Genomic DNA, 22,554 nt, shown 5'->3' on the forward strand with positions numbered 1-22,554 from the left:
CTTTTTGCCCCTGATGAAGTCCTTTGTTTTTTTTGCAGTGTGCTTTGGGTCATTGTCCTGCTGCATGATAGACCTCCTCCCGATTAGGTTGGATGCATTTCTCGGTAAATTCTCCGGCAGACAAAATTTTTCTGTTCACTTCAGAATTCATTCTGCTGCCACCATTGTCAGTTACATCATTAATAAATATTAATGAGCCTGCTCCGGAAGCAGCCATGCACACCCAAGCCATGACATTACCTCCTCCATGCTTCACAGGTGAGCTTGTATGCTTCGGGTCAAGAGCAGTTCCTTTCTTTATCTACACTTTGGCCTTCCCATCCTTTTGGATGATTAATCTTGATCTCATCAGTCTATAAGATTGTGTTCCAGAAGTTTTTCGGCTCATCTCTGTACCTCTCTGCAAATTCCAATCTGGCCATCCGAATCTTACTGCTGATGAATTGTTTGCATCTTGTGGTGTGGCCTCTATATTTATTCTCATGGAGTCTTCTTCGAACAGTGGATTGGGATACCTTCACCCCTGCACTCTGGAGGTTGTTGGTGATGTCACTTACTGATGTTTTTGGTGTTTTCTTCACAGCTCTCACAATTTTTCTGTCATCAACTACTGTTGTTTTCCTTGGCCGACCTGTTCAATGTCTGTTGCTCAGTACACCAGTGGTTTCTTTCTTTGTTGTGGTTGTTATGCCTAATGCTTGTCCAATGGCTCTCAAAGATTTTCTTTCTTTTCTTAGCTTCAGAATGGCTTCCCTTTCTCTCAGCTCTCTGGTCTTCATGTTGATTTACCCTCTTTAACAAGAAATTGGACTCTTTATAGGTTTAAACCAAGGCTAAAAACTTAGTCATGCAGAGCTATTTAATGTTTGATGAATCGACCTAAGAGGCAACACCTGGGCAACAAGAAACATCTGTCAGTCACATGTTCCAAAAGTTTTTGTCAGAACTCAGACAGACAAACTGGGGACCCACAGAGCAGACCAGAGATTGACAGGTAATGACAGGCGGTTTATTAACAGTCCAAGGTCGGTACACAGAAATCAGTCCAGAAAAGCAGCAGCACAAAATCACTAGGCAGATCGGGAGTCACAAAACCAAGCAAGAGTTCAAAACCAGATAAACCGTATGGAAGGCAAAAGTACAAAGACGCTGGGCAAAAGGCAACAAGAGACAAAACAGGTCGAAACACAAGGAAGTCAAAGCACAAGGAAGCGCCGGAAAGCTACTGACACAAGGATGCAGACAATCTGACAAAGACACACTGGGAAGGGCAGGTATATATACACACACACACACACACACACATATATATATATATATATAAATATATATATATATATATATATACACACGAGGGGTAGAACAATTAGACACAAGTGAAGACAATGAACAATCACACACATGGGGAAGTCAAGACACCAACAAGACAACACAAAACAAGAACTCAAAACCCTTACAAAATAAAACAGGAAGTGACACAGACTAGACACAGAGGGGAAGGACGTTTAAGGCACAACCTTTCTGGATGATGGGCAGAAGGCAAAGGTGAAACCCCTCAGGAGTCCAACGGTGAAGGCAGAACCTCTCAGGAGGATGGGCAGGAGGCCAGTGAAGGCGGAATCTCTCAGGAGGATAGGCAGAAGACGGGCGGCAAAGGAGGAACCCCTCTGGCTTGCAGTGAAAGCAGGGCCCCTCGGGAGACAGCGACGAAGGCGGCACCCCTCTGGGGACTGGCGGTGAAGGCAGAGCCACCTCCGTCACCTGGTGAGCAGTGAGATGGACCCCCTACGGTTTGCATACTGACCAGGCATCCGTGTGGAGTATGCAGTCATCTACCCGCTCCATTGATCTCTTTCTCATCTGGAGCATACTGGAAGCACAGTGATGGTCATGTTTTTTGACTTCTCCAGTGCTTTCAGCATAATCCAACCATCACTGCTCAGGGAGAAGCTAGAAGGAGCTGGCGTAGACTGCCACCTGGCTGCGTGGACCATCAACTACCTTACCAAGAGACCACAGTATGTGAGGCTTCGTGACTGCATGTCCGATGTGGTAGTTTGCAGCATGACGGCTTCGCAGTGGACAGTGCTCTGTCGTATCCCCTTCACACACATTAGACTTCAGACACAACACTGGCAGCTGCCACATCCAGAAGTTCTCAGATGATACAACCATCATTGTAAGCGTATCATAGGGGAATGAACTGGAATACAGGGAAGTCATAACCAACATCTTTGACTATTGTAGACTGAACCACCTGCACATAAACGCCAGCAAAACAAAGGAGATGGTGATTGATTTCCGAAGGAAGGTACCACACTACACTGGTGAACATCCGGGGCTTGGACATTGAGATCGTGGGGGGTTACAAATACCTGGGTGTTCACCTCAACAACAAACTGGACTGGACAGACAACACAGATGCCATGTACAGGAGGGTTAGGGTTAGGGTTAACCAGGTTGACGTCGATCATGGACAACCTATCCCACCCCCTGCATGAGACAGTATGGGGCTTAAGCAGCTCCTTCAGTGACTGCTGCATCCAGTGTGCAAGAAAGAACGCCACCACAGGTCCTTCATCCCAACAGCTGTCAGACTGTTTAACGCAGTGTTCTCAACCTTTTTTGGATGAACACCCCTCTACTCAATGCCGACACCTCTTGCCCCACCAATGAGAAAGCAGTTGAAACCCCTGTTTATTGATATTTATGATTAAAATTGTGTGTTTCACTGGCCTATTTTAGATGTAGGCTTACCCACTGTATTCATAGCCACTGTAGCCCTGTCATTTAACACAGTTTGATGATTATTATAATTCTTTTCGATCAAATAATACTGTTAATGAATTGTTAAATGTAAAATAAATGACGGTTACGCTTTTTTATTGGTTGAACATATATTTATTATCAAATTCCAACATCAAGTTGGGTCCTTCACTGATCTAACTTTGGGAACCAATCAAAATAATAATTAAATAATATAAAAAATCCTGGCCCATTAAAAAATACAATCACCTTGCGCAACAGAGAGTACAGAGAGAACACAAATTGGCTTAACTGACATTAATGGTAGCCTGACTGCTAAGCTGACAAAAAAGGCCTTTTAACATGCGCAGACTATTTCTGTGTGTTATTTGTGTCAAGTCAGAGAACTGCACTTTAGTGCGAGCACTGTGGTTGGTGGTTTTCAGCCAGCATCTTCAAGGGATGAAGAGAAGTTTCACCCTGAGCGTGCCCGAGGCAACCAGATTTAGCTGATTGTGATGGTGCAGCACACAGTGGACCGTCAGGATGTGCGGTGCCCGCTCCTTCAAGAGAGTGGTGAAACCACGGTACCAGCCAACCATGGCAGGAGCACTGTCTATGGTACAAGCAAGGATGTTGACGATGGGGATGCGCTTCTCCTGCAGATACTCCTCCAGTGCATTGAAAATTGTTTGCCCCCACTTGTCTGTTTCTAAATGCTTGGCAAACAAAAACTCCTCAGCTACATCATTGCCAGATGAATAACAGACATAAGCCATCAGCAGTACATTGTTGTTAGATGTCGTTGTCTCATCCAACTAACGCATAGCTGAGAGCACATTGCTGTTCCTCAGTGTCCAGTGCCATCTTGCTGACCCTCTGCACCACAGTGTCATTGCTGAGGGGGATTGTTTTTACAACCTGTGATGGGTCTCGCTCCTTGACCGTGGAAATCACCTCTTTAATGGCTGGGAGAACCAGCTTCTACCCCAGAGTGAATACCATCCCACACCATCCCACACTTGGCAATTAGGAGGGAGATATTGTAAGAGGCGACCGACTCATATTGCTCATATTCCGCTCATATTTTTTTTTTTTTTTATAACTTTATTTGTAAAACGCCAGACCCAGTCATAAAATACATACAATGAAATTAAGTAATTTCTTTTCTTTCGGTGAACTTAAATGAACACCCCCCCACCCTCCCTCCCCATCCACCCTTCCCCCTCCCAAAACCCATAGAAGTTTAATATGATTAAAGTATATCACACACACTCAGTGGAAAAACAAAACAAAAAAAATAAAAAATCTATAAGCATTTACCAAAATACACAGTGATTAAGTTAAAATATAAAAATAAAGTACTAGTGCTGATCATTACAAGGTAGAAATCTATGGCTGCTTGCTCCTCAGTCATCAAGACAGATTTGTTGCGCTGGAGTCTCTTAGGAAGGATAGCTCTTGGGGGGTAGCTATTTGCCGCTGGAAGAGATGGGCAGTTTATGTATGGACATGCAGTGAGTTTTTACAAAGAAACTTCCCGAGCTGGTAGCTCCTCTAGATATTTAAGTAATGGTCTCCAATGAGTATAGAACCTGTCGGATGAACCTCTGAGTGAGAATTTAATCTTCTCCAACTTCAGGAGACCTAAACGTCACGTAACCAGACTTTAATAGATGGTGGCTGCGGAGATTTCCATAGCAACAGAATTCTCTTACGCGCAATAAGAGAGGTGAAAGCCATAATGTTGCTTTGGACATTTGTGGTGCGAAGGTCGTCTGGAGGCTTGCTAAAAATAGCAATATGTGGACTTGGAATCAGATTTATGCCCAGTATATCTGAAATTATTTTGAAAAATTGTTGCAAAAATTCAGACAACTTAGAGCATGCCCAGAACATGTGAGTAAGGTTGCATGGAGTCTGTAACCATCTACTACATTTGTCATCAAATTTGTCCGGATAAATCTTAGTCAGTTTCTCTTTACTATAATGCAGCCTGTGGAAGACTTTAAACTGTATTAGTGAGAGTCTAGCACAGCTGGATGACGAATTAACAGCACCCATAGCCCTCTCCCAGAATGTCTCGTAGAAACTCAGCTGGAGTTCTGACTCCAAATTCATTGGTTGGTTGGAGACAGTAAATTATAAAAATAGGAGATATGGCCCTTTAAGAGGGTTGTAGCTTTGAGAGTCAGGTCCATACCGCTGGGAGTCGGTATCTGTGGGACTGATGTTGTGTGCGTTTTGCAAAATGTCGCAGCTGGAAATACCAGAAAAAATTGGATTTATGAAGATTAAAGGTAGAAATTAATTGGTTAAAACTCGCGAATGTACCATTAATGTACAAGTCACCCAGACTACGTAGTCCCTTATTTTCTAAGGCAGAGAATCATGGGTTGATCTTTGCTGGAGCGAACAAGTGATTATTGCAAATCGGGGTTGCTAGAGGGAGAGTGAGCCATCTGAAGGGCTCAGCAGTGAGTGCTCTGTGGGCCCGGTCCAGTTCAGGAGGGGACTGAAGAATCTGGTCGCCGAAAACTTCAGCTAGGAGGTTGACAAAGAAGCTCGTGGGCCTGGGTCCTTCTATTGACTCTGGGAGGCCGATTATCCTTATATTGTTTCTGCGGCTGTGGCTTTCAAGATTAATAGTCTTAGCTGTTAGCTTGGTGTTGCTATTTGCTAATGCTACACACCTCTCCTCCAGAGTTTGAATTCGTTGGTCTTGCAGTTCAGCGTGAGATTCCAGTGAGTCCATGCACTGACCATGCTCTGTGATAGTTGTCTGGATTTTGTCGAGTCTTAATTCCAGAGCCGCGAATGTAGTTTTGAAGTCGGCTGCAATGCTAGCTCTGTGGTCTTCTAGCATGCTAGCTATGCCAGCTAGCACCATGCTGTTATCTGTCGGGGAGGCGGCCGCGTCCGTTTCTGTCATTATAGCCTCTTTTTTTCTTCCTTGGCATTCGTCTAAGATGTTCAGGGCTCGGATGTTAACTACTTAACTCTTATTTAGTCAGGGTTTTGAGAAAAATCTAAGTTTTCAAAATTATCACTGCAGGAGACTGAGACAGTGCTGCTTTCACATGTTCAAGTCAGTCCAGGGGTATTTTGATGATCAGTAAGTGATCCTTAAGGCATGAGGGTTTCATCGCCTGGTTGGAGAAAACCTGCTCGCACATCAAGCACACTGGAAGCTGCATGTTTGTGGGAGAGGGTATAAACTCGAAGTTAACCTATTCCACATTATATTGCCGACATTTCTTCTTGCTTTGCGCCATTTTGCTTCTTTTGATTGGGCACTGAGGGGTCAAGCCTGCAAAGGTGTGTGAGATTGTAGCAGCACTGCCAGGTGACTTTTGCAGACTTTTGGGCAGGCTAGGTAGAGGGTAGCCTAAGACTTTGGGCGTCGGGCTATTTTTACGTTTATTTTTGGTGCTTTAGAGCGGTAAGAACCCTAGACTACTTGTTTTGTTGTTGCAATCCACAAAGCATTACCAGGCAGCGCTTTTGTTTTCAGCACGTACTAAGCTTGGACAGCGGCGCTCTCTTAATATGAATAAGGCCTAGCTGGCCCTACTAGGCTACTTTATCTGCAAGTGTGATCAATAATCAAAGCCCAATAAAAGTTTTCACTTACGTGCACTTCATATGTTGTGGAAATTTTTTGTTTTTAACTTTGTATTCTCCTACTGCCATTTAGATGAATTTCATTCTTTTGGTTGGTAACTACAGTAAGAGCAAGATACTGTAAGAAAAGAAAATTGTCATGCATCAAGTTCTTTTTTAGACAACAACAAAAGAATGGAGAACTGTCCGCTAAGCTTGTTACAATTATTTATTGACATTTTGGTGGCTTCAACTATATCTCATCTTCACAGCACAGCACTGGCATGACTTCCAGGGTTATTTAAATTATCATCTGCTGAAGGAAAACAACACATTGTCACTGGTTTGAAACTTTCATTTATTTGCCTGTATTTGGTAATTGTAGGCTAGGCTTACATGTGCATAACATCTACTGGTGGTGTTTATTTTATTGCGAATAGATCCACACAGTCAATTTAAAATGGTGAAGGCCCTATTTATACGCTCACTGGCTGGGTCCCTGCTGCCTCTGATCCAGGTCGGGCCTAAGTCGCAGGTGAGTTTGGCGCGTCGTGGTTTTGAGTGTTTGTTTTGTCATTTTTGTCCTTTCCTTTTCTGTTGAAAGTTTACCTCATGTGTCACCTTTTGCTTTACTTTCTGTGTTTTCCCGGCCTTGAGATTGATTTGTGTCACCTGTCCCTCATTTGTTCTCACCTGTGCCTTGTTGGTTCTCCCTCCTCAGTGGATTTAAGTGAGTGTTCGTCGCCTCGTGGTCGTGTGGATTCCAGCTTTTCCTCACTCTTCTCCCTGTTCAAAAGACATAAAGTCCCTCACATGTTTGATCCCTCTCCTCTGCCGTAGTTGAAGAGTTTGTTGTGTGAGCTGAAGACAGAACAGGAGACGACAAGAGCAGAACTCGAACCACGTCCTTAGAGAGCCACGAATCAGTAGGTTAATCGTCCAGTAGCGTTTACTTCAGGGTTTTGTGGCAGATATGAAAGAGCAAGGTGACACTGGATCACTTGAATGCTGCTTCATCAGAGACCAAACTGCTAATTCAGCATCTGATGGATCTGAAATCCACAACATCAACTTGTGGATATTCGCTGTCCAGTAATAATGCTAATAGTTGGGTAAAGACAGGCTACCCTCCACATTTCTCCTGTCCAAATAATCTTTGGGTATCCGAGGTAACTTATTCCAAATAGAAGTGGAGTTGCACTTGTTTAATTCTTAAAAAAAGTCATTTTTACAGAAATGATCCGAGCAGTGAGTGATGAGAGGAGGGATGACGTCCCTTCATGTCCTGTTTGGCCTCAGTAAGTAAGATAAGTTTACCTTTATGAAATTAGGGTATTACAGACAGCAGCGATAGTAGTAAGAATTAAAAAGAGATGTAGAAAAGAGTAAAGAAATACAAAATAAAAAACAACTCCACATATGTACATTCTATACAAAAAAAAAAGGGGGGGGGGGTCGAACACTTGTACTCAAATTGAACTTCCGTCCTGATGGCTGCCCCAAATCGACTCTCTTACTCTGTTGGATATTCACAATACATATATGTTTATTTTCAAATTTATAGCTGTCACTCATTTTACAAGTCATCCCATTCCTATGTTCAAACGTAAACAAAATGGTATCCATAGCAACAAGATCAAAGCACAGAGTGGAGGGGAACGACACAAGATTGATTTCTTTGAGCAAAGATCAAAGGAATCTGTGATGACATCATCATCAAAGGCAGCAGAGGTTGCCTGAAGAACACAAGTGACCGCTGAAGACACACACCACTCAGAAAAAACTGTTCGGAGAAAACACTTGTCGGAGAATACTGTTCGGAGAAAACACTTGTCGGAGAATACTGTTCGGAGAAAACACTTGTCAGAGAATACTGTTCGGAGAAAACACTGTTCAGAGAATACTGTTCGGAGAAAACACTTCGGAGAAAACACAGTTCAGAGAATACTGTTCGGAGAAAACACTGTTCAGAGACAACAGCGTTCAGAGAAAACACAAGAGAAATGGCACACATGGAAGACGCAGAATTCTGGGCAATGGAGCCTCAACAACCGCTTGATTTCTATCTCAGCTACCTCGAGGAACAGGTGAGGCTCCAGCTGAAGGACAGCGAGGCGACCATTATCCAAAGTCCTGATAAACACAGAGTTCTGATAGACGTTCGGGAGGACTTGCTGGATACTTTCCTCCATGACCTCCCACAACCGAGAGCGGGCAACTGGAGCCAGGAGAAAGAGCTCATGCAGTGGGAGATCAGCAGCCTGAAAGTCCAGCTGCACGAGACCACGCTTCCACGTGACCACGCTGCACAGCAGGAAATGGAGAGGCTGACTGGCAACACCAGGGACCTTTCATTCAAACTGCAGAACATGATGGAAGCCAACGCCAGCCTTGAAAAGGAGATCAAGGTATTCAAGTTGGAGCTCCTTGCTGAAAAGCAGTCCCATGCAGCGGCTGAAGACAAACTTGAGATGAGCACTCGGAGTCTGAAGGCGCAGCTTTCAGACGAAGACACTGCACAGCTTGAGGCTGATGATCTTGATCAACTGACCAAGGCCATTTCAGTCAAACTGGAGCACATGAGGGAAGTGAAGGACAGCCTTGAAAATGAGCTTAAGGCAGCGAAGGTGGAGCTCCTGGCCGAAAAGCACACGAAGGAAGCAAACGCCAGCCTTGAAAAGCAGATCAAGGCATTGAAGGTGGAGCTCCTGGCCGAAAAGCACACAAAAGAAGCAAACGCCAGCCTTGAAAAGCAGATCAAGGAGTTGAAGGTGGAGCTCCTTGCTGAAAAGCACACGAAGGAAGCAAACGCCAGCCTTGAAAAGCAGATCAAGGAGTTGAAGATGCAGCTCCTTGCTGAAAAGCACACGAAGGAAGCAAACGCCAGCCTTGAAAAGCAGATCAAGGAGTTGAAGATGCAGCTCCTTGCTGAAAAGCACACGAAGGAAGCAAACGCCAGCCTTGAAAAGCAGATCAAGGCATTGAAGGTGGAGCTCCTGGCCGAAAAGCACACGAAGGAAGCAAACGCCAGCCTTGAAAAGCAGATCAAGGCATTGAAGGTGGAGCTCCTGGCCGAAAAGCACACAAAGGAAGCAAACGCCAGCCTTGAAAAGCAGATCAAGGAGTGGAAGGTGGAGCTCCTTGCTGAAAAGCACACGAAGGAAGCAAACGCCGGCCTTAAAAAGCAGATCAAGGAGTTGAAGATGCAGCTCCTTGCTGAAAAGCACACGAAGGAAGCAAACGCCAGCCTTGAAAAGCAGATCAAGGAGTTGAAGGTGGAGCTCCTTGCTGAAAAGCACACGAAGGAAGCAAACGCCAGCCTTGAAAAGCAGATCGAAGGGTTTAAGGTGGAGCTCCTTACCGAAAAGCAGTTCCGTGCAGCGGCTGAAGACAAACTTGAGATGAGCACTCGGAGTCTGAAGGCGCAGCTTTCAGACAAAGACGCTGCACAGCTTGAGGCTCTCTTGAGAGCAGAACAGCTGCAGAAAGAGCTGATAGTTGAGAGTGCTGAAGCTCAGAAGCTCCAGAGGAAAGTGAGCAACTTGGAGAAAGCTCTGCAAAAAGAGACTGAAAAGGCAGTGGAGAGCATGGTAAGATGCCAGGCTTCCCATCGAGTACAGCTGGACAAACACAGGACGGAGGCCAAAAAGATCAGAGCAGCTCTGGAAAACACAAAGAGTCTGCTGGAGGCTGAATGCCACCACTTACAGCGGGAGAATACTTCCTGTCTGGCTCAAGTGGACGCACAGAAACGTGAGAATAATAAGCTCATGGATGCTCTGCAGACTGTGCAACAGGGGTGGCAGAAGGAGAAGGTATTCCTCCTTCAGACCATCACTGACCTCAAGCAGACGATGCAAGACAAAGGACAGCAGTGGGAGACCATGGAGAGATCCATGAGGACACGAGTGGAAGAGCTCGAGAGCCAGGTCACCAAGGAGAAGGAGAAGAAGAAGAAGAAGAAGAAGTGGTGGAGAATCTTCAAACAGCTGGCTCCAGAAGCTCAGAAGGAGTGAGACTGAAATATCTTCACTTTCTGCAGCAACACAATCAGCTGCACTAATAATTACTAAAATGAATCAAGACAAAAATAAAAAAAACACAAAAAAAAAACAAAAATTGGATTAAAAAAAATAAAAAGAACAAAAACCAAATCAAAATAAGCAGAAATAATGTTTCTTTGTTTGTTTGTTTGTAGGTCGGTTGATGAGTTTTTAATTGTAAAACGTTGGTGTAATGTTCAAAGCTTTGTTTGATCGAGATATGAAGGTGGTTTAAGAGTTTAAGGCCAAGCGGCTTCATTTGGTGTCACAGCAGAGAGAAAAGAGCACAAAGCTGCTTGAAGGATTCACCTTCCTTCACACACACTGTCAGTCTCTACAAACACGACACGCTGGCGGCTGTGCTCGTTCTTGTTTTCTAATTCACATGCAGGGTTGGATTCAGTTCCTTCAGTGCTTTAACACTGGAAGCATCATTAGTCAGCTCTGAATGCAAAATACACATGTAGAGCACCATTTTACAAAGTTAAAGAGAAATCTTCAACTTCTGAGTGTGACATACAGAATATTAACAAAATCCAACTTTAGAACTCACATACAGGAAATGAAATCTGTGCAAAACACATGAGCAAGATTCAGATTGATGTGGGATTTTTCATGAGGGCTTTTAACAGGTAGGCTTAAAGGCAGAAGATCTGAAATGGAAATGAACTATTTTAATGTAGTTTATATGCTGATTTAGTCTTAGTTACATTTCCAAAAGATTTGAGGAAAAATACATAAGCAATTATAAAAGGTGAGAAGTCTGATTTGCACTTAATCTGTACATGATGGCCAACTGAAGACATAATATGTGACAATAAAACTTCTAATAACAGATTAATATTTCAGTTTTACCCTGCTTTTTTCTGGATTGATCCAGCAACTTTACCTTGAAAATTCCCTGTAAACAGAAAGGTGGGCTTTATGGGGACACTTACCGCATATTTTTCAAGCAAACAAAATACTAATACTAGTTATACAGATGAAGACGTCTAAAAAAATCAGTGGTTTAAATCAGTTGTTCTCAACCTTCTTTGGATAAACACCCCTGTACTTAAGGCCTACACCTCTTGCAGCCCCCCATCAACGAGAAAGCAGTTGGGTCCCCTGTATATTGATATTTCACTGGCCTATTTGAGATGTATCTGTATTCATAACCACTGTATCCCTGTCATTAAACACAGTTTGATAATTATTATAATTCAGTCGAATAATACTGTAAATGTATTGTTAAATATAAAGTTAATGAAGGTTACGCTTTTTTATTGGTTGAACACATATTTATTATCAAATTCCAGCAGAAGCAGCTGAGCTGCGCCGCTCACGCGGGCAGTGTGGCAGCTCTAAACTGTTAACACGGGCGCCGGAATAAAAAGCGACAGGTTCCGCCATGCACACGTGCAGCAGACGCTCATTATGTAAACACTGCGTGATATTGTGAGACAAGGCATGGGACGGTACCGTTGGGAAACCCTGGTTTAACGCTAGCATAATGTTATGTAGCACTGTGTTGATGCTGTCTTTCTCAATTCTACATCATAAACCCACTTTGTTTTGCACCACTGTTATCAATACTAATATAATATATGCTCACATGATCCATTTCGTCTGGTGCAATTTATAAGTTATATTTTTCTCTCAACTGTGCAATAACACTATTTATTATCCATATTGGCAACATTATTTTCATAAACTGTAAATATTGTGCATGTACTTAGTCCAAACAAGAGCAATTGTCAATAGTACTTTTTATGGCACTAGGACTTTTATGGCATTTACTTTTTTACTTCTTTTTTATAATCTGTACAAATGTACATATACATAGTTGTTTTTCCATTCTTGGTCCTGTACACTTTTTTTTAACTTGACCTTGACTTTATGCCACTGTGTTTGCTCTGTAATATTTATGGGCTGTAACGACTGAATTTCCCCAGTGTGGGATCAAACAAGTCTTATCTTAATACCAAAGAAATTATCTGGTCTCAATGCTCAGTCATAGTGTAAAGAAAATGTCATATCACAGATATAATATCCACATATGCCCCATTCATTCATTACATGCTTCCATAATACTGAGTAATGTTATAGCTAAACTGTTCATGAGTAATTTGATTTGTTTGCATGCTATTTCTGCTACACACCACTGTTGTTAATGTTGGCTAATGGTGTTTACTGTTATGAAATAGCCTTCTGAGAATGCTAGCATTGTGTTTGCTCCTGTTGCTAATTTATCATTGTTAATTACGTGATTGATTTGTCGTGTTTTCTCCAAGCTCGTACCCAAGAAGCTACACACAGATGCTGAGATAGGGAGGTTTAAGACAAGCAATATCTTTTAATCTAATAATTTTAATATGGAAATCTGAATAATAGTAATAAAATAATAATAAAAACAACAATGAATTCACACTGACATACCAGAGCAGGATGTGGATTAAATTGGCTGGTGAGAGTCAGGAAGGCAGGTAAGCAGCTGACTGGAGATCAGCTAATATCACTGTTCACAATGTACAATTCAACGAATTCCGGGTGCAGAATCAGGCTTTAAATAGGTGATATGCTTTATATGAAATGAGCACTACAGAGTCGAGAATTCAAAATTATTTCATCAGTCTAGTCTTAATAGCTTGCAACCATAAAGATCTGCATTTACCTTCAGAAGGCCTCTTAAATGATGATGTTCTAAGAATGGTCATCTTTGTGAATACTGACATCAAATGACACAATTTTTTTTCCGTATTCCGGGGATCTCGTCTGTGTCCCTCCACTAGCCTCTGCTGCTTTTCTGCCATCACAATGCTTTTGCAGCTGCAGTGACATAACCATGGCGAGCACTCTGAAAAACTACAGGGGTTTTAATTTGAAACAGATATAGGAAGTATTTAGTTTGCATTAATAGCATCATGCCATGAGACTTTTGTGGACTTTGCTGTGGCTTTTTTGTGGTCGACTGAGTACCAAATATGCTTGTATAACTTTACTTACTATATTTATATAAGTTGTATGTGTCGCCACTGTGTAAGTCTCAATCTCAATAAAATAAAGAGTAGCAAAAGTCATTAGCATGTTAACATGCTCGTTAACATCGAGTTGTGACAATTGTTAACAATTCCTGATAAACATTCAGATGTTTATCAGATGTGTGTGTGCAGATGTTTGTTTGCAATTGTCACAACTCGATTTCTTAATTAGCATGAAGCACAAAGTACAGCTTAGACTGATGGGACTGTGACTACTTTCGCTGGTATTTGGTCGTAAACCAAAGTATTGGACAATTTAACAATTTGACCTTATGATTGTGCTGGATGAAAAGTTAGTCATTAAAGTATTACAATTCATCCTGTCTCTACTAGATTTCACATAACTCAATCCAATAATTGTCCAGTACATGTTTCACTCTAAAATTTGCATCTAGTGGTTGCTCTGGATGAAAAGTCAGGTGATCACCAAAATCATTAACATAACTCACCTGGGGCCCAGACTGTACAACCCTGATAACAGAAATGTTGGGATGCTGTGTAAAACATAAATAAAATTGAAATGTAATAATTTGCAGATACAATGTGCTTATTTAGATTTTAAGTGTTCCAGAGGCCATATATTACTATACTTTATACAACTGTTTCATAAGTGGTGAACCTCGCTCCATCCTTGCTTGTGAATGACTGAGCCTTTCGAGGATTCCCCTTTCATACCCAGACATGATACTTTTACATGTTACCAATGACCCTGTCGACCTGTGGAAAGCTCCAAACAGGTGTTTTTGAAGGATTCCACAACTTTCCCAGTCTTTCATTGCCTCTGTCTCAACTTGTTTGAGAAATGTTGCTGGTATCAAATTCTGAATAAGCGTATATTTACAAAAATCAATAAATATATTGCCTTTGTACTGTCTTTGACTGAACATATGTCAAAAAGGATCATCAAATTTCTTTATGTTCAACACAGCTTCCCAACTTTTTTGGAAACGATTGTATATGATGATTGCTTGACAATTGGTGAACAAAAGCCTTGTTTTTTCTGTAGCTATGGTGTTCCCTCAGTATGCAGGCTTGCTGAGGACATCCTTCTAAATGTCATCTGTTTGTCTGCAGGTATAACCACGGTGCTGACCATGACCACCATCAATACCCACCTTAGGGAGACTCTACCTAAGATTCCCTATGTCAAGGCCATTGACATTTACCTCATGGGCTGTTTTGTCTTCGTCTTTCTGGCCTTGCTGGAGTACGCTTTTGTCAACTACATCTTTTTCGGTCGAGGTCCTCACCTGCAGAAGAAGGTTGCAGAAAAGGCTGCCAAGTCCAACAATGAGAACAAGAGCAGACTGGAAAGCAACAAAGTGCAGGTGCGAAAGGCTCTTTGAGCATTTTCATACTGTTTTGTTTAATGACACCAAGCCAACATTTGGGGCTGTTGGCCTGTTGTCATGTCATTGATTCATATGTTAGGTTAGCTGTTTTGGTCTATTCGTGGGCAAGTTTCATTCACAACAACGTCACCCATGAGCACAAAGAACAACTTATACATTTAAATTAAAATGTGCACGGTAATACCCTTCTTTGCCTCGCACTTGAAAAAAAAGACCATTTTTTTAATCTCCGGGATCCATGGCTCTAACAGCATTCACTGCTTTTGTTACTTTCTGCCATTCAACCTGTTCCATTTTGTTGGTAATGCTTAGGCTTGCAAATACTGATGTGTTTTCTTCTGTTAATTTGATCAGCCATTATTTTAAGTTCACAGTCAGTAAAATTGCACTTCTGCGCTGTTTCTTAGATGCTTCTGCCATTTCTGCCAAAAATAAAATCAGTTCCAGCCCTTTGTATGCAAACCAGGCAAATGTGGGGTATTTACAGCCATTTATTGTAAATTTTGGTGGTGGTCAGAGGGCTTGTGCACACGCACACAATTTCAGGATTATTGAGATGTATGAGAAAAAACCTGGTAACATAGACATAGGTGAAGTTTTATAACCTGCTTTGTGTGTACACATTTTTGTACACCTAAATATATACCGAATATACTGAAAATATATACCCCTAGACTTTTGCTCTACTTCCACCTCTTAATAGTTGGCCAAAGGTATTGTGGAATTTCCTACTTCTCTTAAAAAATCATTACATTTCGCAAACCGAAATAGGATGCCAGCTTGTTGTTAGGGACCCAGCCTTTGACTTTGACCCCGTTTATACGAAGACGATTGCGAATGAAAACGACAAAATATTTTATTGGAAGTGCCTTTCGTTTACACGACGACGGCACCGTCGAGGTCTGAAACCGCAAAAATCTGAAGACGCCTTCCAGAGTGCAGAGTTTTGAAGACGACTCGGGTTGCGTCTCTGTCTAAACGGCAAGAAGCGCAAAACCACATCGTGTCACGTCACGTCACGTCGCATAGCAACTACACCTTACGTCACACTCAACGCGCCAAGCCGGTAAAACAACAACAAACAATATGTCTGACTACGTGGATCCCACTGATGTTCAAGCTGTGCTAGCAGCTGTGGTCAACATACAAGAGACATTTCAACAATTGTATAGAATGTATACGGATACTATAGGCGAACAGAGACGTGTATACAATTACATGTGTCAAATTTTGGATGCCCCAACACGTCGTAGGCGCTCTATCACAGTACCACCTAGCGGCCTGGCATGCATATCCAATCGAATTCGCCCACTTTTGCGTCTTCGTATAAACAAACAATTCCTGCTGAGAACACTCGTCTCAACGTGGATAAAAAATTGAAGACGACACGCCACTTTTGCGTCTTCTGTTTTCATCGCCTCCGTATAAACGTAGCATTAGCTGTCTATTTGAGTTTTGGTTACAAACTGAATTTAACAAAATCTGATAACCTCCTTCCTCAGGTTGATGCTCACGGCAACATTCTCCTAACCAACCTAACCAGCGAGATGAGTGGAGCAGATATGATGGGTGCGCTCAACGACCCTCGGGCTACCATGTTCTCTTATGATAGTGCCAGCATACAGTACCGTAAGCCCATGACCAGCCGAGACCTGTATGGACGACCGGCCATTGACCGGCCAATGGGCCACAAGAAGGGCCGCTTGCGGAGGAGGGCCTCGCAGCTCAAAGTCAAGATCCCCGACCTCACGGATGTCAACGCCATAGACAAATGGTCCCGTGTCGTCTTCCCAATCGCGTTCAGCTTCTTCAACCTAGTCTACTGGCTTTATTATGTCCACTAGGGTGGCCGTAGAGAGCCCGTGTGGCTGCAGCAGCGTTCATGATTTGTTAGAAAAGTTACCTAGATCTTGTATAGTGATAAAACATGAGGAGCATTCAGTCGGTTTATATTAATCACATTTTGGAATGAGTAGAACTGGATGTCTTTTCAATGTAAATAACATATATATATATATATATATATATATATATATATATATATATATATATATATATATATATATACACACACACACACACACACACACACACACAAAAACACACACACATGACACAGAATACAAAATATATGTATATATATAAAACAGAGGTATAATTTATTTATTAAAAATCCTATCACTTTTGCTGTACTCATCCATACAAAATAGATATAGATAAAAATGATATGGAAATAAAGACACACTTAAGGTATGGTATTGTATGGTATCTGTCCAAACTTACCAAAAAGTTTTTGGTAACTCAAACATTAGGGGCAATGATCTTTCATTTTCTTTTTTTTCATACTTTCTGTTATTTCACTTTTTGCATGTGAATGGAATACAACTTTTATTTGCTTATAAGATCAAAAAAGATAAAAGGAAGCCCAGTGCAAAACAAGTAGGTAACTTAAATACTTTTTACATGATCTTGTGATTGAAGCTAATTTAACTGTTTCAAACAGAAGATGTTTGGTTGAATTCCATTGTGATAAGGTAGTTCTTATTTGGTTTAAGCTCAGTGCTCTGACTGAGGTAATTTTTGTGGAGTTAGGTATATACCATTGTGTTGAAATCCTTTTGCACAGTAAATGAAACTGTTTCCTTTCATTTCTATAAAAGAAAAAAAAATCTTGCATGGCTCTACTGAGCCACTCTGTATTATAATCATTATACTGTATGCTTTTGAACAATCATTGCATTTAAGATTTAAGGTAAGTACAGGACCGATGTTAATTGAAATCCACTAATTTCTCAAAAACATTGTAGCCAAATTTGTACCTACAATATTCTCACGACATCTGTGAGCATGTACAATGTAACTTTCTTTAAAAGAAATCAGGTAAAGAATGACCAATGATGTCACCACACTTTCAAAATCATACTGAAAATTTCAAGCCCTGATAAAACACGCTACTGGTGTTGAAACACCTGGTGTTACAGATTATTGAATGTTTTGGTTAAATACCTGAAGTTACAATGTACATACTGTAACTTTTAGGATTGCATTGAGCTTTGTCCACATCAATGTGTTAAAAGAAAGGGCAAGGTCGGTGTTCCTTTATTTTCCAGTGGACTGCCTTTCAGGTTATTATCAAGGTTTTTGTAGTCAGGGTCAGGAATTAATTGTAAAAAACAAGTTTGAATTTGCTCCAGCTCCAGTGCAACAATCATGTCGAACAGTCAAGACAAACTAATAGTGAATAGGACAAAAGCAGGTATGTCCACCAATTTGTGTCACACAAAGTGAATGTGGCAGCCAGCTAGGTGTCCCTAGAAATTATGTCCATATTAGTTGATTGCTAACCTCATGAATTCTATTCAGTGCCAATGTAGGAGGTCGTGTGTCCTTCACTTTATACTGTGAGGTGGAAGGTTAGGGTGTAGAGGTCAGGGACGTGGATGGGCATGTAGCAAGTCTGGCTTTTGTTCAGGAGTTTGTGTTCTGTTACAGACCTGCAATTAACATTCATCTTTTTAGCAATCCTAACCAAAATATTGTCCTAATCTTAACCATACCATAGTTGCTATGCACAGAAAATTGATGCATTGGATGTAAAAAAAAGACGTTGACATTGAACACAATCAGGGTTTTTTCAGAATTCTCCAGTAAAAATGTGCCCAATATTGTGCTACATAAAAGATGGGACTTTGCTTTAGTACAGTTAAAGAAATCCAAAATGAAGCAACTGTGCACTGTGATACCTGCTGAGGCAGAATTTATGTGTTGAAAACTGCAAAAGAAGAGGAAGAAGGTGCAGGCCTTTCTTTTTCTCTGCTGTACTCTGGTCTGTCTTGTAAAAGAGATCTTGATCTCAATGAGATAACCTGATTAAATAAACGTTATATAACGGCTGCTGACTGCACAAGAGAGGCACAGGCGTTCTGTAGAAAACACATGCACATGCTGGGCAGAATTCCCCTTGTGGCAGTCCATGAAAGTTCACATCATGTGATGAGGACAACTCTTTGCCTTAAGGAACTCTAACATAGTAAGGTGTTCTTCCACCAGGACCCTCCAGAACAGCTTCTGTACTGTGCTGATTCTTCAAGTCTGTACAACTTGACTGGAGGGATGATGAGTATTCTCCCAAAGGATATTTCCTCCGTTGGTGTTTTGACAATAGCTCCAAAATCTCCCATAGTTATTTAGATGAGTTCAGATCTAGCAACTGTGAAGGCTATAGAATATGATACACATCATTTTCATCAAAATGTTCAGTGATTCTGATGGAAACATATTTTTATGCTCCCCTTCCCCTTCTCTTTTATTCACATTTCATTTAATATATCTGCATGTAAATTTATTGGCAAAAGCTTTGATTACAGAAGCTAAAGAAGGCCTACAGCACAGATTTTCTGGATGGGACTCAGTGACCAGAAAATTAGAAACCATTCACCATAAGCACAAAACTGGTTCCAAAAAAAGTTGTGATGCTGTGTAAAATGTAAATAAAATCAGAATGCAATCATTTACAAACAAATTGCATTTACTGATAACAGTTTTATGGAGTATTCTCGAGCCCAGTGTGACTTATCCATGGCATAGTGTGCTTGTGTTAAAGCCGACCACGCCAACACCAGTGCTCTGCTTTACAAAGGTTGATGGATGGACCTATATTCTATGGATGCTGCATTTGTGTTCATTCTAAAAGTGTTTGCAGGACTGATTGAATTGCTGTACCTGTTGTGGTCAGGTCATTCCATCTGAATGTTCCTCAATCAATTTTTGGACATTATTTTTTAACATTGTTTTTGAAAGAGTTCATCATGATGAATCCAGTTTATGATTTGGTGCAGGCAGCACAATGCTGATCTACAGGTACAGTAGTTAATACCTGCATACCATGACCACCTCACAGGCATGCACAATTGCAACCATGTCCAAACTGCCATCATGGTGGTTCAGTAGGAACCAGGATTCATCAAACTAGACAGCAGTGTCATCCACAGTGTATCACTGATGTTTCTCATCCAACCCTGTCACTAGACCAGAACCTGAATACTGGACAATTATGTTTATGAATGTGATTTTTACATGCATAGATGAAATTCCCTTTTTCTGCAATATTGTGGTTATGGCAAATAAACACATGCTGTAATTCTTGAAATGCTGTACGGTTAGGCTGAGACAACTAAAACACATACTTAAACTTAGGAAAGATCATGATGACAGTTAGTGAAAAGGTGATTGTTAATTATGTTAAAGTTGAGCATACTAAATGCTCATCCACCACCCTAAGCTCTACAACCTACGCCATATTTCCTGCAGTGAAATCATTCCATATGGACAGCACACTTTCAACAGATTATTATTGACAGTAGAGGCACCCTGCAAGGTTGTTTGCTGTCACGCCCCCATACAGGTGAACCAAGACTCATAGTGTGTTTGTGTAGTCCCTTGTTCTAGCCAGAGTCACTTGATATCGCCCACATTTTGCGTATCTTGGTACACCTAACAGGGTCCGCCTTAGCAAACAATTCTTATGCGGTTTCTTTGTGTTCTAGAAACTTAAATTTGAACCTTCTGCTTTTATGAGGCCCACAAAGCAAACAGAAAAATAGAGTCACTGGTATTGAGTCGTCATGGCAGGGTTTCTATTTTGACTCCTGGTCACTGAGTGTGTTTGTACGCTGTGGGATGTAAATGTTCACATTGACAGCTGAATTTATTGCAACTTGGACCTTATTTTCATAGCTTTAGCTATTTCTATCAGCTATGCTAATACTGTGCTCACTAACTTAATTACTGCGATCTGTGAGAACAGCAGCAAACTGAGGAAACACAAGCCGTCAGATGAACAGAAGCAGTAAAACAAACCAACTATTTTCCAGATTATGAGATAGGGGACAAAATGACGAAATGACAAACCTATGCTTAAAAACCTGTCTTTAGCAATGAAGCGACTTTCCCAGTTAGTATTACTGATAGAAAGTATGGCTAAAAATAATAAGTGATCAGATATAAAATCTAAATGGTAAAGCTGTCACAGTATATTAATGCCTACTTGATAGTCAAATGTGGACTGCTTGTCTTATCAGGGCTTTAAAAAAGAAAACAACAAAAAAACAAAAAAACAAAAAATAGAAAAAAACAAACAACAACAACAAAACCAGACAGGACACAATAGTAGCAGTGTGCTCTTTCCTCATGGCTGAATATTGTGCCTTTACCAAGAATCTCAATATTTTCACAGGGTTTAACTTAACTTCTATCTAGTAAGTAGAATTTAAAACAAATCACCTTGTACCTTTTTTAGATTAAGAACAAGGAGAACCAGAAACTGAAGAGGACTCTTTCAGATCTTTTCTGAGGCTCTATAGTACCATTATCTAAGCGTAGATTGTAGTAAGACATTCCAGCATTACGATGACAATCTTTTTAATTCAGCTGAAAAAAATCTCCTGTGCGGCAGATCTTCATGCTGCTGCTGTTTCTGGGCAGAGCAGTGTGGACAGACAGGAGGTGAAAAAAAGAAAAATAAGACAACTTGGCTTTCTTCACAACAAAGGACCCAGAGCAAATGGACACATGTTTTCTGTGGACGGAACAGCTAATGGAAGCCCTGAACAACTGGTTTGCCCTCAGGCAGCGGAGGGGGAGGACATGTGTGGGACTCTTATTGTGTAAAATTACTGTACAATTTTTCTCTCGTGCTCTATATGTGCTCTGAAGTGGAATGGGGTGTGGGTATGTTTGCATGTGTGTCTTTCTGCTTGTTTACAGGCCAACGCAAGACACTGTGCGGGAATGGTTCTGTCCATGTGTGCATGTGTGTGAGAGAGACGGGGAGAGAGAGAGAGAGAGAGAGAGAGAGAGAGAGAGAGAGCATATGGATGCATGCGAGAGGGAGAAAACACAAAATCCAATTTATTTATGTCAACTTATAGAAACTTCAAAGAATAGAGTTTAAATAAAATTACCGACATCTCTACCAACTACATATAAAGTGTACTTTTCATGGCTTATCACAAACTATGGACCAGAATCTAAGTGTGTTTGTTCATTATATTGTTCTTGTTGTTAAAAAACACACAGAGGAGGTGTGGTTGATAAAAGGGGCCCAACAAAAGGTTTTTGCCCCCAGAGCCCCTGATCAGGTCAATCCAGCCATCATAATGTGAACCTCGGACAGATAAGATAAAAGTCAGCGTTCTGTATCTAACAAATAGAGGTTAATTGGATCACAGTCAAAAAAAGTAGTTTTTTGAGGCATGTATTTATTTGTTTATTTTTATTTTTTATTTTTTTGCTCACACCAAGTGTAATAATAATAATTCTAATAATAATACATTGGTTCTACAAAAGCCAATCACATTTTAACATGTCATTCCAAATGTGCTGAATCAGTTTAATTAACATTTACACAAGGTACAATGTCAGCAGACAGTGTGTCCTCTGCCCAGAGCTCATGAAGCTGCTTAAAGCTTCAACTGGACAAACATTGTTCCATGTGCACAGCTCAGTGGACTGCTTCACAATTTCAAGTGGTGGCTTTCAAAGGAGGCTGCTGAACATAATAGGTGACTGCTTTACAATATGTGATGAAAGCACTGATGGGTGACTTGTAAGCTTGGCAAAGAGAGCATTGTGAAATTCTGTTTTTAACTAAGATGATGGATTAAATTCAGTCGGAAACAAAGAACAAAGTCTCAGAAATTCCCCAAAGAACTACATGTGGCACATTTGTCATTTATTTTGTTTATACGATATGGAAAAAAAATATTTAACCCGTACCTCATATCTCCTATA

General features: G+C 41.1%; 1 protein-coding gene across 1 annotated transcript in view; it reads left to right on the top strand.

The window, feature by feature from the left end:
- Positions 1-16,750, top strand: part of gabrb1 (gamma-aminobutyric acid type A receptor subunit beta1) — a 79,642-nt gene extending 62,892 nt beyond the window's left edge. The window contains exons 8-9 of the mRNA XM_076748392.1: positions 14,486-14,739; positions 16,266-16,750. Coding sequence (XP_076604507.1) covers positions 14,486-14,739; positions 16,266-16,607 — 596 coding nt within the window. The 3' untranslated portion in view covers positions 16,608-16,750. The remainder of the gene's footprint in view (positions 1-14,485; positions 14,740-16,265) is intronic.
- Positions 16,751-22,554: the final 5,804 nt, after the last annotated feature.

Source organism: Chaetodon auriga, chromosome 14 (assembly GCF_051107435.1).
Source record: "Chaetodon auriga isolate fChaAug3 chromosome 14, fChaAug3.hap1, whole genome shotgun sequence".
Taxonomy (NCBI): domain Eukaryota; kingdom Metazoa; phylum Chordata; class Actinopteri; order Chaetodontiformes; family Chaetodontidae; genus Chaetodon; species Chaetodon auriga.